This window comes from Ranitomeya imitator, chromosome 1 (genome assembly GCF_032444005.1).
Source record: "Ranitomeya imitator isolate aRanImi1 chromosome 1, aRanImi1.pri, whole genome shotgun sequence".
Taxonomy (NCBI): Eukaryota; Metazoa; Chordata; class Amphibia; order Anura; family Dendrobatidae; genus Ranitomeya; species Ranitomeya imitator.
This window is the reverse complement of record NC_091282.1, coordinates 434,287,641-434,305,431: the sequence shown is the minus strand read 5'-3', so window position 1 is coordinate 434,305,431 and position 17,791 is coordinate 434,287,641. Positions and strand designations below refer to the sequence as shown.

The 17,791-nt window shown below is 42.8% G+C and overlaps 1 protein-coding gene across 1 annotated transcript in view; it reads left to right on the top strand.

Moving 5' to 3' along the window:
* The window catches only part of ENTREP1 (endosomal transmembrane epsin interactor 1), a 170,666-nt gene that overhangs the window by 42,225 nt on the left and 110,650 nt on the right, over nucleotides 1-17,791 (top strand). The window contains exons 2-3 of the mRNA XM_069763629.1: nucleotides 813-869; nucleotides 16,699-16,809. Coding sequence (XP_069619730.1) covers nucleotides 813-869; nucleotides 16,699-16,809 — 168 coding nt within the window. The remainder of the gene's footprint in view (nucleotides 1-812; nucleotides 870-16,698; nucleotides 16,810-17,791) is intronic.

Genomic DNA, 17,791 nt, shown 5'->3' with positions numbered 1-17,791 from the left:
CCATATAGTAGTATTCCCCCAATATGAGGTATCGGCGTACTCAGAAGAAATTGCACAACAAATTTTGTGGTCCATTTTCTCCTGTTACCCTTGTGAATATAAAAGTTTGGGTCTAAAGTAATTTTTTTGTGAAAAAAGTTAAATGTCCATTTTTTCATTCCACATTGCTTCAGTTCCTGTGAAGCACCTGAAGTGTTAATAAACTTCTTGAATGTGGTTTTGAGCACTTCAAGGGGTGTAGTTTTCAGAATGGTGTCACTTTTGGGTTCTTTTTGTCAGACCCCTCAAAGTCACTTCAAATGTGATGTGGTCCCTAAAAATATGGTTTTGTAAAATTTGTTGGAAAAATTAGAAATCGCTGGTCAACTTTTAACCCTTATAACATCCTAACAAAAAAAATTATGTTTCCAACATTGTGCTGATGTAGACATGTGGGAAATGTTATTTATGAATTATTGTGGTTGACATAACTCTCTGATTTAAGGGCATAAAAATGAAATGTTTGAAAATTGCTAAATTTTCAACATTTTTGCCAAATTTCCATTTTTTTTTCATAAATAAACGCAAGACATATCAAAGAAATTGTTACCACTAACATGAAGTACAATATGTCATGAAACAACAGTCTCAGAATCAGTGGGATCCGTTGAAGCGTTCCAGAGTTATCATATAAAGTGACAGTGGTTAGAATTGTAAAAATTGGCTTGGTCATTAAGGTCAAAATTGGCTCGGTCACTAGGGGGTTAACACTATAAATGAACATACAGAACTAACATTCAAAAATTACTGAGGTTAATTTTTTTTTTTTGCAGGTAATTCTGTCTGGTATTATAGGATTAACTACATGGAAAAAACCCATGGTCCTTCTGGTAAGTAAAATATGCTGCTAACAGAATAAACTTATTTTAGTAGGAATTAGTTTGCATCTGTGGTAGATTTCGCAGTAAGAAATTCACATTTACCAGCACAGTAAAACATTTTATTGCTGAAAAGAAAAAAAATGCTTGTACTATACTTCTTCGGTATACAGTCGGCTTTGGTGGTACATTGTTTATTTCTTATTTATTTTAGATGTATAAAATCTCCAAAATACCGGAGAGTGCTTTTACTTTGACTAAAATTGCCTCTTAGTTAGTGTATGTTCACATGTAGCATAATTTCAGCATTTTGATGCGTATTTTATGCAGTATATAAACAGTAGCAGCAAAATCAATGAGATTTCTGAACTTTCAGCTCACAGTCTGCTTTTCATCCACAAGTATTTGGAGCCCTGCATTTTTGTAGTATAAAAACGCTTGTCTTTATAGATAAGGATGTGACCTCAGAAATCACAGATAATATACAAAATGAGTATAAAGATATGTGGTTCAACAGGAATGTGCATTATAACTTATTTTTACTTCATAAACATATACAGTAGACAAATGAAACCCTCCTGTATAACACACAAAAAAAATTGCAGCAACAACTCATGTAAAACGCAACTAATTTATTCCTTTTTGACTGCAGAGATTTTCCTGCCAGTAGGGAATGTATTGGGTGCAGGAAAAACGCTGCAAAGTTGCCATATAGGAACATACCCTTTTAAGAATCCCTAAGGCCGGGGTCAGACCTAACGTATAAAAATACGGTCCATTTTTTACGGCCGAGATACGCAGAAACGTTCCTAAACAGTGATCCGCATTCAATGCAAGGATGCCATTTTTTTCTCCAAAAAGTTTCTGTGTGTCATCCATATGGCATCCATACGGGGAGATTTTCTCGCTGGCTTGCAAAATGGACATAGAATAGATCTATGGGCTCAAATATCCATGAAAACATATATACAGTCTATATATATATGTGTATATATATATATATATAGATATATGAGACACATATGTATATTTATATTTAATACAGAGCTAGATATCATAAAAGCCGGTAATTCAATTGCCGGCTTTTGCTAACTCCTTACCAAACCTGACAGGATATGAGACATGGTTTACATACAGCAAACCATTTCATATCCGTTAGATTTGTACATATTCCTCAATAATAATGTTAGCAGTTTGTGTGTGCAAAATTTTGGAGCTCTAGGGGTTAAAATAAAGGGTTAAATAACGGAAAAAACTGGCGTGACACAATTTTCTCCACCTGAGTGGGAAAGCCAGTGACTGAGGGCAAATATTAATAGCCTAGAGAGGGACCATGGTTATAGGACCCCCCTAGCTAAAAACATCTGCCCCCAGCCACCCAAGAAAAGGCACATCTGTAAGATGCGCCTATTCTGGCACTTAGCCACTCTCTTCCCACTCCCCTGTAGCGGTGGGATATATGTTATGATCTGGTGGCCTAGGAGCAGCATGAGACGTACTTTGGAGAAGGTGGTACCTGTACTGACCGCAAACCCTGAACTTAGCACCGCAACTAGAAGTAGCCGTGGGGAGTACCTAACACTCCCTAGACCCCTCGACACAGCCTGAGAACTAACTTCCCCTAAAGACAGAGACGGGAAAACTATCTTGCCTCAGAGAAAATCCCCAAAGGATAGACAGCCCCCCACAAATATTGACTGTGAGAGGAGAGGGAAATGACATACGCAGACTTGAAATCAGGATTTAGCATAGGAGGCCATTCTAGCTAAAAAGAAAGAATAGGACAGAGTACTATGCGGTCAGTATTAAAACACTAGAAAATATCCACCACAGAAAATACAAATCTCCACATCTGACTAAAGACATGGAGGGTATATCTGCATCTCCAGAGACACAGCTTGGCTGCAAAAAATCCTTCACAGACAAAGCTGGACAAGACAAAACATGAAAATGCACAGAACTATAAGGTCCACAGCAGGTGGACAGCAAAAACAAAACCAGAACTTATCTTTGTTGAAATGAACAGCAAAACAGGAGAGACCAGGTATGGATGTGAATCCTCCAAAAACAATGGACAACTGGCACTGACTAAAGGATAAAGCAGGACTAAATAGCCCAGCCCAAATTGCAAAAAGTGGATACACCTGATAAATGCTGCGATCCAAAGACAGCAGCACTACCACTCATAACCACCGGAGGGAGCCCAAGAGCAGAATTCACAACAGATATAGGGTAATAAGGGGTTAATGTCACCTTGCTATTGTAAGGTGACATTAAGCCTGGTTAATAATGGAGAGATGTCAATAAGACACCTATCCATTATTAATTCAATATTAGTAAAGGGTAAAAAATACACACACATTAAGAATAAAGTAGTTTAATGAAATAAATAAATAAATACATGGGGTTTTATTATCTTTATTGTACGCTCAATCCAACTGACGACCCTCGTTCTCCTGTAAAAAATAAAAGGAAAATAAAAAAGCAACAATATTCCATACCTGTCTGCCGTACATTCATGTCCCGCAATGTAAATTCATCTGAAGGGGTTAAATACAGTTACAACCAGGAGCGGTGCTAATGTGACTGCTCCTGGCTGTAAGAGATTGGGGAATGAATGAAATGAAGGTAACAGAGCTTCGGGACTTGCAGTGCCGTCACTGAAGCTGCGCCTCCCTGGTGACATAGACTCATTTGACTGCAGTTCAAATGAGTTTATGCCACCAGGTGGTGCAACAGGGATTATTCAGTCATGTTGGAAATCCCTGTTCTCATTTGTGCTCGGTTAGCCACTCCTTTTCCCTATATAATCTGGGCTCTATTACTAATCCTCATCAGAGTTAGCTTTTGCTGCATGGCTAAAGGAGGGAGAGAAGTTGGTATGATAAGTAGAGCTGGAGGAGTTATAAGTTACTGTTGTTTGGTTTGTATGCTTGATTATTCCTTATCCTTCCTTGTTTTGGTTTCTTCCCCTTCCTACACACCCCGGTGGATTCCTCTGTTATATGTGAGTTATATGTGAGTGAATATTTTGTGTTTGTGGAATTTTCAGTTACCCCTTGTCTTTGTTGCCCTATTTGTCAGGTTGGTGTACTGAGGTGCACAGTAGCGCCCTCTCTTCCCTGGGTGGGGGAAGGGATCAGACGGAGGGCTAACTTAGGAAATAAGGCAAGGGAGGAGGTCCCGGCGCCTTCGCCATCTGAAGGAACAGGGCAAGCTAGGGTGCCCCCTAGTGTTAGGGCCGGGAAAGGAGCCTCTGGTCTCGGGTCACCCGACAGCTGTATTGTGACACCGTGCTTAAAAACTTGCAGCAAGATCGCAACATGTGAACACGCTCTACTGCTGTAGATTTTGTGTTAGCATCATTGGGTTTACAGCTGTAGGAAAGATTTAGGGCTGCCTTTTTACAATATAAATGATCTGATTGAAGTCTACGTGCACACGTTGAGTATTTGGTGATTTTTGTTTTTACCTCAGTATTTATAAGCCACAACATGGAGTGGGTGATAAATACAGAAGTGGTGATGTGTTTCTATTATACTTTTCCTATGATTGTTCCACTCCTGTTTTTGACTTACAAACACTGAGGCAAAATCTCATCAAACACTCAACATGTGCACGTGGCCTAAATTTGGTTTCAGATGTTACTAAATCTCCATGAATTAAATGTTTATGCAGGACAGATAAGCTGTGGATTTTCTGTAACGATTTGCGTGTGGAAACTCTGCAGTGTATTATTGTAGCTCATCCAAACAATGTGACAAAAAATAACACTGAAATTGATATGTGGCTCAGATGAAAAAAAAAATGCCCCAAGAAAAAGCCTCAAGATGAAACGTGCATCAGTGTTAGATGTGGAGGCTGCTGCTCAAAAGTGTAATTTATTCCTTAACCCTTTTCTGACATCGTGACATCGGACGTAATAATCCGTCCCTGGGCCTATTTGATTGACAGTTGATTCTGGCAGCTGACACCCGGCACTAAGCGCCAGGAGTGGTCACAGACCGCTCCCGGCACTTTAACCCCTGAAATGCTGTGACCAAACATGATTGCAGCATACCGTGTGCTGAATCGCTGATTTTGACTTGGCTTGTATCCTGACCTGCTTCTGTCTTTTGTCTTATCTGCCCCTGACCTTTACTGACTCCCTGGTTTGTCTCAGACCATGAGTTGGCTTATTCCTTTGGTACTGCGCTACAGTCTAAGATTTGACCCAGCTTGTTTGACTATTCTGCTGCCACCTGTGGTAGCCTCACTGTTGCATTGCAGGCCCACTCTGTTTAGGTGCAGTCCTGCTTCCACTCTACTGCCATCTAGAGGAGCCTGCACCTCCTTTCATTGCAGCAGCGTGACATGCTGGTTTTTGTTAATTCTGCCTCACAAAAAATGTGCCCAAAAATGGTACCAATAAAAACGTTAACTCGTCCTGCAAAAAACAAGCCATCACATGACTCTATGGGCATAAATATGTAAAAATTATAGTTCTCAAAATATGGTGATGCAAAAACTATTTTTTTGCAATAAAAAGCGTCTTTTAGTGTGTGTGATAGCAGCCAAACATAAAAACCCAAAATAAATCTGGTATTGCTGTAATCGCCCCAACCCGAAGAATAAAGTTGCCTAATCACTTACACCACACGAAGAACAGCGTAACAATTAAATAAAACCAGTTTTTCACCTGCTGTTGATTTTTTCCTTCTGCCTCCCAAAGACTGCAGTAAGGCTCGGCACACATGTATCCTGTGTTCTACGCTGAGCGCTTGCATCGGGGTTTCCGTGTAAATCTCTAAAATACCGTGTTTCCCCGAAAGTAAGACCCTGTCTTACATTAATTTTACCCCAAAAAGTCCCACCCTGTCTTACTTTCGGGGGAGGTCTTACATTAGCCGGAAAAAAAAATGACAATTTTCAAATTCAGTACAGTACTTAACGTTACACCGTTCAACTGGAAAGCAGACAACAAATCAAAGTACGGTAACAGTAACACACTACGGTACGGTACTGTACGGTAATTGCCGTATACCCTCTGCCTGCATACCATAACAGTGCCGTATCCCACTGCACACAGCCCCATACCCCATGACAGTTCCGTATCCCACTGCACACAGCCCCATACCCCATAACAGTGCCGTATCCCACTGCACACAGCCCCATACCCTATACAGTACATGTTTCCCTACTTGGTTTTTAAATGCTGGACGTTTTCCTCTGCGGTGCGGCTGTGGGTGCGGAAGGCCTGTGCTGCAGGGAACGCTGTGCCAATCAGCAGGGAAACAGCGGTGACGGGCTGGGGCGGCCAATTACAGCCCGAGCTGCTGGGCCAATCAGCACTCGAGCTGATTGGCCAATCAGCGCTCGAGCCGGGGGACGGCGGTGACGTGGGGAGCAGGGGCGGCCAATGAGCTGTTGAGCTGGGCGGATTGCGGGGTTAACACGGCGAGTTAACCCCATGAGCGCTGGACCCGCCCAGCTGCACCTGAGGACACCTCTGGAGCCTGGGGACCCAATGGGGGACAGCGGCGGCCCAAAGGTAAGGGCCTTACATTTCACAGCGGCCCCCCCAACCCTGCCTTACATTCGGGGGAGGCCTTACATTGGAGGACCCCCCCGAAACCCCCACCCTGTCTTACTTTCGGGGGGGTCCTACTTTCGGGGAAACAGGGTATGTGATTCAGACGAAACCTCTGGCAGAAGATTCCCTATAATTAAGCAGATGGAGGCACTGTGGACGCCATCTGGCCTGTGATCCAGTGGTTTACGTCTTTTTAGGCGTGCATAAAAGTGCCATCGGCCACAGTTTTGTGCACTTCTGCAAGTAAGGACATCACTGAAAAGAGGGCTGATGGAATCCAGATTAAATCTGCTGCCTCATTATAGTGAATGGATCACTCGGGGGTTTCATCTGAATCATGTCACTCACAGATTTAAATGGAAACCCCAAAGTAAGTGGTCAGCGTAGAGCGCCAAATAAATGTGATCCCAAACGTTATGTAAAAAGTTCCCAATAAAAGCTTCAACTCAATCCACAAAAAAAGCAAGTCCCCACTCAGATCCGTTATCTGTTAACAGAAATGTAGGCGGCTTCCACGTTACTGGTAGTACAAAGGCTCTGGAAAAGCTAAATGGCTCCTCACCCGTAAAAAGAAATTCAGCAAATTCTTCACTCCCAAATCCAAATGTCCCCCTCCCTCCTGAGCCCCACAGTATACCTAAACCACATATAAAATAAACACAAGATGGTCTAGCTAATAGTGGCACTTCCACATTGAAACCTATACCTATAAACACATAGCAAGCATATGCCAAGTAAGTTAAAAAATCACATAAGTCTTTATTAAACACTAAAGAACATACATATTTTAAAAAACGTATTTTTTTCAATGGGTAAACACCAAATGGATCTGCAGACACAGAGATATGAATACCAATATGTATATGTAAACAATTATATTTCTTTTAGATAAATTGGTCTCCTGTTGCTAAGTTAGTGAATCAGTTTTGATTAAATCTGTTTTTGAGAATAAATGTTCATACAGTTGGTACTTGTAAAAGTCAACGTATGCACATAAACAGAGGATTTACCAATAATAAATGATGAATAGTAAATCCCTATACACTCTCTGACAGAAGGTATATCACTTATCCATGTTATGTAAATAAAAGCTTATAACCTGACGTTAAATTCATCCATTGGTTGTATAAATTATTCTTTTGAAAGCTGAAACCCTCTGAAATGTGGTTTAGGTTAAGAAAATAAATTGGCATCAATGCAGAAATATTGATTAGTTAATGGACACAGAATGGTCAGATTTTGGCAAGACAAAAGTTTTGTCGCCCACGGAAAGTAATGTCATATTCAAACAAACAATTAACTTAAAATACAAATATATGTTGCATAACATTGGTGAATGAAGTTGTGGTGCTATTAGAGTCATAATTAATATTTTGTGTGACTTCCATGAGCTTGAAGGACTGTATCCATGCGGTTCAACAATGATTCATACAATTTATTAATGAAGTCATCAGGAATAGCAAAGAATGCAGTCTTACATGCCTCCCAGAGTTCATCTAGATTCTTTGGTTTTGTCTTCCAAGCTTCCTCTTTCTTCCTACCCCAAACATGCTCAATGATGTTCATGTCTGGTGACTGGGCTGGCCAGTCCTTGAACACCTTAATCTTTTTTGCCTGGAGGAACTTTGTTGTAGAGATGGATGTATGAGATGGAGCACCATCCTGCTGCAGAATTTGACCCCTTTTATGATTTGGAATATAAGAGGTAGCTAATACTTCTTGATATTTTAGGCTATTGATATTGCCTTCCACCTTGCAAATGTTTTGCACACCCCCATTCTGAATGTGACCCCAGACCCTGATCTTTCCACCACCAAAGTTAACTATTTTCTGGGTGTATTTTGGATCCATTCAGGCTCCAGTAGGTCTCCTGCAGTATTTGCGGCGGCTGTGGTGTAATTCTACTGAAGATTGATCAGAGAAATCCACCTTCTGCCACTTTTCCAGCGTCCATCTGTTTAGCAGGCTGTGGGAATTTGCAAATGCCACACGGTTTTTTATTTGCCTTTTGTTTAGTGTTGGCTTCTGGGCACTGATTCGACCATGGAGGCCATTTCGAGACAGAATCCTACAAACTGTTCTAGTTGACACAGGGACTTGAGGTGACCAGGCCTGTTGGAGCTCTGCTGCAGATTAGTGTCCGGCCCATAGCCCTGACCATATAATTTACATGTAAGAAAAATATGGATTCCTCTGGAATAAGATACGAGATCGCAGATACAGATGCTTCTCACAAAATTAGAATATCATCAAAAAGTTTATTTATTTCTTGGATACAGCACTCTGTGAACAGCCAGCTTCTTTAGCAATGACCTTTTGTGGCTTACCCTCCTTGTGGACTGTGTCAGTGACTGCCTTCTGGACATCTGTCAAGTCATTAGTCTTCCCCATGATTGTGGAGCCTACTGAAACAGACTAAGGGGCCTTTTTACATGCTTAGGAAGCCTTTGAAGGTGTTTTTGTTAATTACTCTAATTTACTGAGATAATGACTTTTGGGTTTTCAGTGGCTGTAAGCCATATTCATCAACATTAACAGAAATAAACACTTGAAGTAGATCACTCTGTTTGTAATGACTCTATATAATATATGAGTTTAACTTTTTGTATTGAAGAACTGAAATAAATTAACTTTTTTGATGATATTCTGATTTTGCAAGAAGCACCTGTATCAAGGTATCATTTTTCTCAGCTTCTTATGACCTTCTTGCTCATATAGATGGCTTAGGTGGGTTGATCCCACTGAAAGACTCCCCTTTTTGTTCTGGGTCTGTGCCTGCTTATATTTATTTAAAATGATGCATATCTTTAGTAAGGTTAGTAGCATTATAGCATTACAAATAAACAGGGCCTGTTTTAGAGAAAGTGGAGCCCTGGGCAAAAGTTTAAAGTGGGGCCCCAATGCTCACATATTCCACATCACACAAACATTTCAGCTGTATTTACAGGTGCAGAGTTAAGGCCACTAAACGAGCGCAATCAACGGCATTGAAACTGTTTGACCCTTGTTCCCGAGTTTCTTTACACCGGCTGAGAAAGAATGATGGGGACAGTTAGTCCTCGATACAGTATAATGCAGCTCTCATACAGTCTAATGCACTCCCCATGGTCCTTAACAGCGTATAATGCAGCCCCCCTCAGAGTATACTGCAGCCCCCCTCATAGAGTATACTGCAGCCCCTCTCAGAGCATACTGCAGCTACCCACACACACACAGTATAATGAGCCCCCCTCCACACACAGTATGGTGCAGCTGCCCCCCACACACAGTATAGTGCAGCTCCCGCCACACACAGTATAGTGCAGCTCTCCCAACACACATTATAGTAAAGCTCCCCCCAACACACAGTATGGTGCATCTCCCTCCAACACAATACAGTGGAGCTCCTCAACACACAGTATAGTGCAGCTCCCCCAACACACAGTATTGTGCAGCTCCCCAACACACAGTATAGTGCAGCTCCTCCAACACACAGTATAGTGCAGCTCCCCAACACACAGTATAATGCAGCCCCCGCATTCTCTCACACACACATACACACAATAATGCATATATACACACACACAATAATGCATTCACACACAATATTCACCTCTCCTCCTTGTTCCCTGTGCTGCTCCAGGCTCTTCTGCTCCGTTCTCATTGACTCCACTGCACTGCTGGCACAGCTTGGCGCACAATGAAGTGACGTCATTGCGTGCCCGCTGAGTCACAAGCAGAGGGGGAGTGATCGGAGAGGGAGCGTCAGCTGACGCTCTCTCCTCCATCACTGCTTTCAACTGTATCGGCGTCTATGATGCCGATAAGTTGAATCAGCAATGTGAGGGGGTGGCGCCGGGCCCCTCAGCGGCTGTGTGGTGTGCCAGTATTAGCGATACGCTCCTGGCTCAGCAGGGGGCCCCTGGGGGAGTGGGGGCCCTAGGCAGCTGCCTGGTCTGGTTTATATAGGGCTGCAATGTCTTTTTTTTTTTTTTTGCCTGATTGTCAGACATTGAATAGCTAATAATTTATAACAACCATTACTATTTATACCTTACTTTTTGTTGTAATCATCTGAATTTCTGAGTTAATACATTTAAAGAGAACCTGATACCAGGTAAAATATGGCCATTTGTTGCTATTATTTATCCCTGGGGCACCCCTGAATATTCACTTTTTTATTGATTGATTTTAAATCCGCTATACGGTTTTACAGATATGGGCCTTTTGATTTAGTGATAATTTTTATCATCTATACCAAGGGGACTTTGATCACAGGATAATTGTTCTGAGCAGCCTGAAGACACAACACTGGAGAATCCTGTGGGCAACACCCCCTTAGTAAATAACATACCGTATATACTCGAGTATAAGCCAACCCGAGTATAAGCCGACCCCCCTAATTTTGCAACAAAAAACTGGGAAAACTTAATGACTCGAGTATAAGACTAGGGTGGAAAATGCAGCAGCTACCGGTAAATGTCAAAAATAAAAATAGATACCAATAAAAGTAAAATTAATTGAGATATCAGCAGGTTAAGTGTTTTTGAATATCCATATTGAACCAGGAACCCCATATAATGCTTCATACAGTTCATGATGGGCCCAATAAGATGCTCCATACAGTTCATGATGGGCCCCATAAGATGCTCCATATTAAAATATGCCCCATATAATGCTGCACAAAGGTTAATAATGGCCCCATAAGATGCTCCATAGACACATTTGCACCATACAGTACTGCATGAAGGTTAATAGGGGCCCCATAAGATGCTCCATAGAGATATTTGCTCCATATAATGCTGCACAAATGTTGATTATGGCCCCATAAGATGCTCCAGAGATATTTGCCCCCATATAATGCTGCGCAAACGTTGATTATGGTACCGCCCCCATAAGAGGCTCCATAAAGATATTTGCCCCATATAATGCTGCACAAACGTTGATTATGGCCCCATAAGATGCTCCATATAGATATTTTCCCCATATAATGCTGCACAAATGTTGAATATGGCCCCATAATTATTAATATTTATTTATATAGCACCATTAATTCCATGGTGCTGTACATGAGAAAGGGGTTACATACAGGGTTATAGATATCGTTTACAGTAAACAGGTTTACAGTGACAGACTGGTACAGAGGGGAGAGGACCCTGTCCTTGAAGACTTACATTCTATGGAATAGTGGGGAAGAGACAGAAGGTAGGGGTGAGGCGGCGGCTCTGGCGGTGGTGAGGCGGCGGCTCTGGCAGTGGTGAGGTGGCGGCTCTGGCGGTGGTGAGGTGGCAGCTCTGGCGGCGGTGAGGTGGCGGTGGGGTGGCGGCTCGCAGCAGTGAGGCGGCGGCTCTGGTGGCGGTCAGGTGGTGGCTTGGTTATTGTAGGCTGTAGGTTTTCCTGAAGAGATGGGTTTTCAGGTTCCGTCTGAAGGATCCGAGGGTGCTGGATAATCGTACGTGCTGAGGCATGGAGTTCTAGAGGATGGGGGATATTCGGGAGAAATCTTGGAGGCGGTTGTGTGAGGAACGAATAAGTGTGGAGGAGAGTAGGAGGTCTTGGGAGGATCGAAGATTATGTGAGGGAAGATATTGGGAGATTAGTTCAGAGATATAGGGAGGGGACGGGTTGTGAATGGCTTTGTAGATCAGTGTTAGTAGTTTGAACTGGATTTGTTGGGGAATTGGGAGCCAGTGGAGGGATTTGCAGAGGGGAGAAGCAGGGGAGTAGCGAGGAGAGAGGTGGATTAGCCAGGCAGCAGAGTTGAGGACAGACTGGAGTGGTGCAAGAGAGTTAGCTGGGAGGCCACAGAGGAAGGTGTTGCAGTAATCAAGGCGGGAGATGATGAGAGCATGCACAAGAGTTTTGGTAAATTGTGGGCTGAGGAAGGGATGGATTCTGGCAATATTTTTCAGTTGGAGGCGACAGGAGGTGGCAAGACCTTGGACGTGAGGTTTGAAGGACAGGGCAGAGTCGAGAGTTACCCCGAGGCAGCGGATTTCAGGTGCGGGAGAGAGCGTGATGCCGTTTACCATAATAGATAGCTCCATAAGATGCTCCATAAAGATATTTTCCCCATATAGTGCTGCACAAACGTTGAATATGGCCCCATAAGATGCAACATAGAGATATTTGCTCCATATGCTGTTGCTGCGATTAAAAAAAAAAATGACAAACTCACCTCTCGTCGCTCAGGACCCCGGCACTTGCAATACTCACTGGTCCTCGTTCCGGCGCCGCTGTGTTTTCCGCATCCTCTGCACTAACATTCAGGCAGAGGGCGCGGACTAACCACATCATCGCGCCTTCTGACCTGAGCGTCACTGCAGAGGACGGGGAATAATGAGCGGTGCCCGGAACGAGGAAAGGTTAATTTTGTGCAGTGCTTCCCCTCCCCATTATAGTCACCTGCTCCTGGCGCAGTCTCTGGGCGCTGACAGCTTCTTCCAGCGTTACCGCTCATTACAGTAATGAATATGCGACTCCACATTCATTACTGTAGTGAGCGGTACCATGTGACTGAAGAGAAACAAGCAGAGCTGCACAGCCATATGATAACCCAAAGCTAACTGCGGTTAATTCCAAGTGTGTACGGAGAGCCTGACATCAAGGCAGAGGTGCTCGCTTGAAACAAGTATACCACTGATGAGAACATGTAGAATGAAGCGGCAACACTCACCGTCCTTGTGTAGTCTGAATTCTTTATTGAGAAATGCGAAATAAAACCAGCATCTTCACGGCTCGGGAAAGTGCAGGAGAGAAGGAGGTGAGCAGGATGTGATGACGGCCGTTTCGCGCCGACGGCAGCGCTTCCACGGGTCACTAGCGTGGAAGCGCTGCCGTCGGCGCGAAACGGCCGTCGTCACATCCTGCTCACCTCCTTCTCTCCTGCACTTTCCCGAGCCGTGAAGATGCTGGTTTTGTTTCGCATTTCTCAATAAAGAATTCAGACTACACAAGGACGGTGAGTGTTGCCGCTTCATTCTACATGTTCTCATCAGTGGTACCATGTGACTGCTCAATACAGGAAGAAGCTGTCAGCGCCTGGAGATGCAGGGACCACGCCAGGAGCAGGTGAGTATGTCACAGCCGCCGCTCCCCCTCCCCCGCCGACCCCCTGGGACAATGACTCGAGTATAATCCGAGAGGGACACTTTCAGCCTAAAAAAAAAATGGGCTGAAAATCTCGGCTTATACTCGAGTATAAACGGTAAATATCAGTAGTAAATGAAAATGCCCATATCTGTGGAATGGTATGGCAAATTAAAAAAAGAACAAAAGTCATAATACGCCGGGGAGCTGTGGGAATAAAATCTGGCCATTTTTGACCTTGTGATAAATCCGCTTTAGATGGAATCTGTCAGCAGCATTTCACCCCCTAAACAATTTAGAGGTGTTCTTTCAAAGATAAGTCCAGCTAATAACTTGACATGGCCAGCCATTCCTCCATTACTGAGAAATCAGTGTTTGAATTGATATGCAATAGACTTTGAACAACTGTTTATAAGTCTGAAACCTCTGTTACTCCAGCTCATTCTCTTCTCAGAATCACCTCCTGCTTAACTGATGGCTCCTTTGCCTGGAGTCACACAGCATAGAGGCTGTCAGGCAAGCAGGTGGAGGCAGCTCTGGGTGGGGAATAGAGCTGGAGTGACACAGGCTTCAGTTCTTCAGCTTTATTTGCATATCAATTCAAATGCTGATTTCTCAGTAACGGAGAAACAGGCTGGCGCCATGTAAAAGTATTGCTGGGCTTATCTGTGTAGGAGCTACATTCACATACAGGCCAGCGTCACACTGGCGTTTTAAACGGCCGAGTGCAATGCGATAAAAAAATCGCATTGCACTCGGACTAATGTTAAGCTATGGGGCAGCTCCCAGCAGATGACTTTTTGTCAGCCGTTTTCCTCGGTCCGAGACAATCGCAGCTTGCTGCGATTGTCTCGGACCGAGGAAAACTCTCGGCTCACTCACACCCATATAAGCCTATGGGTGCGAGTGAGACAGCGCACATCACTTGGATATCATCCGAGTGATGTGCGTTATAAGCGGACCCCAGCAATGGAGGAGATGGAGAAATTCATTTCTCTGCAGCTGTGCTCTGATCCATCCTGTGCGAGAGGCTCGGAGCACAGACGCATGACACTCGGCTCCTGCTCTGCTGCGAGCAGGAGCCGAGTGTCATTAGCATATCGCATCTGATGATCTCGCATCGGATGCAATACGCCAGTGTGACGCCGGCCATAGTGTGAAATCCTCCTGACAGATTCCGTTGAAAGATTCAGATAAGTATCTTGTCTACTTATTCAATCTCATTATGGTTTTGATTGCATTACATTTTATGTGCTATTTAAGTTTAATAATATACTATTTGTAACTGGATATTTAGCAGTAGATATATAACAGAAAAACAAAAGGTAGACTGCGCTCCCATTAAGGATGCCATGCATATGTGCTCTATCCCAGAGGGGAGTCTTTTCTTTCCATTGCAATCCATATAAAAAGAAACCGTGCCTGATTGCTGCTCAGCAAGTGCTCTGACAATAAGCAAAATAGTCATGCTGTGAACATGTCACAAAGAATAATACAAAATGCCAAGCTTATCAATAAGAGCCATTCATTAAATCAACAGGTGCTAAAAAGAATGGACACTACAATTAGTCAATAATTAAAGGTGCTCTGTTGTCTAGAGAAGCATAATGCTATTGATATAATTATGGATTAAGGTGACATAACAATCAATGATATATGAATACAATCAAGATTTGCCAAATCAGGACCATATATGGTGAACACTAAGAATAGCCCTAAAAAGTATATGGTCACAATTTAGTGCTATGAGTATCGGATCTGTGTTTCACCCTGTTCTTCAGAAATGCAAAAATGGCCTTTGATGTGTGTTTTGGATCATTGTCATGTTGGAAAAGTACACACCTACCAAGGACAATGAGTGATTGTAGCCTTGATACAAAGCAGCACATTCATGAATTCATGATATCATCAATGAAATGTAGCTCTGGGACACCAGCAGCATTCATGCTGCCCCAAATAAGAAAAAAGCCACCACCATGTTTCTCTGTAGGCACCATGTATTTGTTTTTCTTTGTACTCCTCACCTTTGCGACGACATACAGTTTTGAAACAATCAGTTACAAAAACATTTATTTTGCTCTCACTCCAGAATACAGAAAATCAATAGTCTTCATATTTTTCATTGTGGGTCCTGGCAAATTGTAGGCAGGCTTTTTTGTGCATGCGCATTAGGAGAGGTTTCCTTTGTGGAAAACCCTGATGCATGCCATTCCCCTGCAGTGTGCACTGTATTGTGTCACAGAAAACACTTATCCCGGTTTGGCTTTCTACTTCTATAGCTAACTGCAGTGAACTTACATGCCGATTTTCTTCACCCTTCTCATCAGAAAACACACCTGAGCCCTTGATGTTCAGTATACCTACCCTGTGTCTTGTTCCTATACTCAGTCTTTCTTTTTGGAAAATTGAAGGCAAGTGTGAAAAAAGTAAGATTTCTGATTTTTATTTTTTTTTTCAGAAATCTTGCTTCTATCCATTTGATTAAGTGCTGTTCTGCAGTACCAGAAAATGACCACTAAAAAGTGTGACTGACTAGTAGTGTTCCACTCTATACACTGTCTAAATTAGACATATGTAAGAGCTGGAACATCTGATTGGTGTTGGATGTCTGATATTGATCCTAGAAGTGGACAACCCATTCAGAGACACCCCATCAGTATTAAAAGGTACAAAACTCACTTGAATTTGCAGGAACTACGTTTAACGGTTTAAGGGTGATGTAATTTGCAAAAAAAATAACTAGCTGGTTATCATTGGTGACATATTGGGGCCCATAATAATCATTTTGAAAAGCATGACTAGCCCAGACTCTGAAACGTCTGAGAGAATGAAATATTTGCTAAGTGTCAGGGAGCTTTCACATTGCATTTTGTGTCCTTGTTGGGTCATACGTCTGAAATCACCCACAAAACGGGTTACGGATGCATGCGCCAACGGGGCCATAGACTGTAATGGTGACGGCAGAGAGAACGAGCGCTGTGCTGTGCACCATTTTCGGGGAGACAGGAAATGGAAACTGTGTCTGAATGTCCATCTTTTGTAAGCATACACTCCCAAAAAAGTGCTTGGCAGAGCGCGCCTTCACTATATCTATGGCCTTGTCGGCGCATGAGTCAGGACCGCATTTTGATGGCAATAATTACTTAGTGCATGTAAACATAACCTAACTAATATGTCTGTCCTTTTCTTCCATTATACAAGGTAAACCTTTTTGTCATGCTGTCGGTTGTCTGTGTACTACTGAACCTGGCTGGTTTCATATTAGGATGCCAAGGTGCTCAATTTGTGTCCAGTGTACCCAGCTGTCATTTGGTAAGTGTCATGTATTCTCTTTGAGCCCTGTATGTATATCATCCTTGTTGTATGTATGGCCCATTCCATCTTCTTTATGCATAGCACTTTACCATTAAAGACTACAAAATACATATACACTGTGCTGGCTAAATGACTGGTTGAGATCCTCTCCAAAACAGCAGGACTTATAGACGTCTGTCCACCTATCTAAAATGGTCACGTAAGCATAAGATCTGGATAAGTAAATAAACCAAAGTGGCCTGGGGTGAGTAATTGTTTTTTTTTATATCATGCAGTTGGCTGGTGGCATGTGCATCATGTTAATGATGCAGAGATGGCATCAAGATATGCAATGGAAAGAAGGCAAATCGGCAGATACACTGTGACTCTTGAGTCTTGGCACCTTTGTGTATATTACTTGTACCACCTAAATAAAAAGTCAAATATACCTCTTTGTCACCAAAGTATTTTGTACAGCACTGTCTTCCATCACCAGTTTATTGCCCCCTATCACAGTACAAAAATTATTCAGGGATAATTTGTGGAACATTGCAAAGAGTTCATGGTGTCGACTTCGCTTTCAACTTCCCCAGATGGAATTCTAATCAAGCATCTGTGGGTAGTTCTGGAAAAACAAGTCCAACCCATGGAAGGATTTGTCTTGCATAAGTCCATACGTCAGAAAACCCCAATCCTGATTTCTTAAACACATTTATGTTAGTCTTCTTGACAATATGGTCATTGTGTCATCACCTGTTATGGAGCGTTAAAGGATCAATGGACCATCCCTTTTTCTGTTGCAGAAATGGGACCTAGCGTTCACCTAAAAGCTCCAGAATTCCTTGTGACATCATGGCACCCAAAGTGTCCTGTAAGTTACCGGTATTTAATAAGCTCACACACCTTGTGAAGTCATCACCTATATTGGCAGTTTTCCATCCCTTCTTTTAAAAGTGGGTAGAGGCAATGGATGGTGGCAAAGTAAAGAACTCTTATGTAT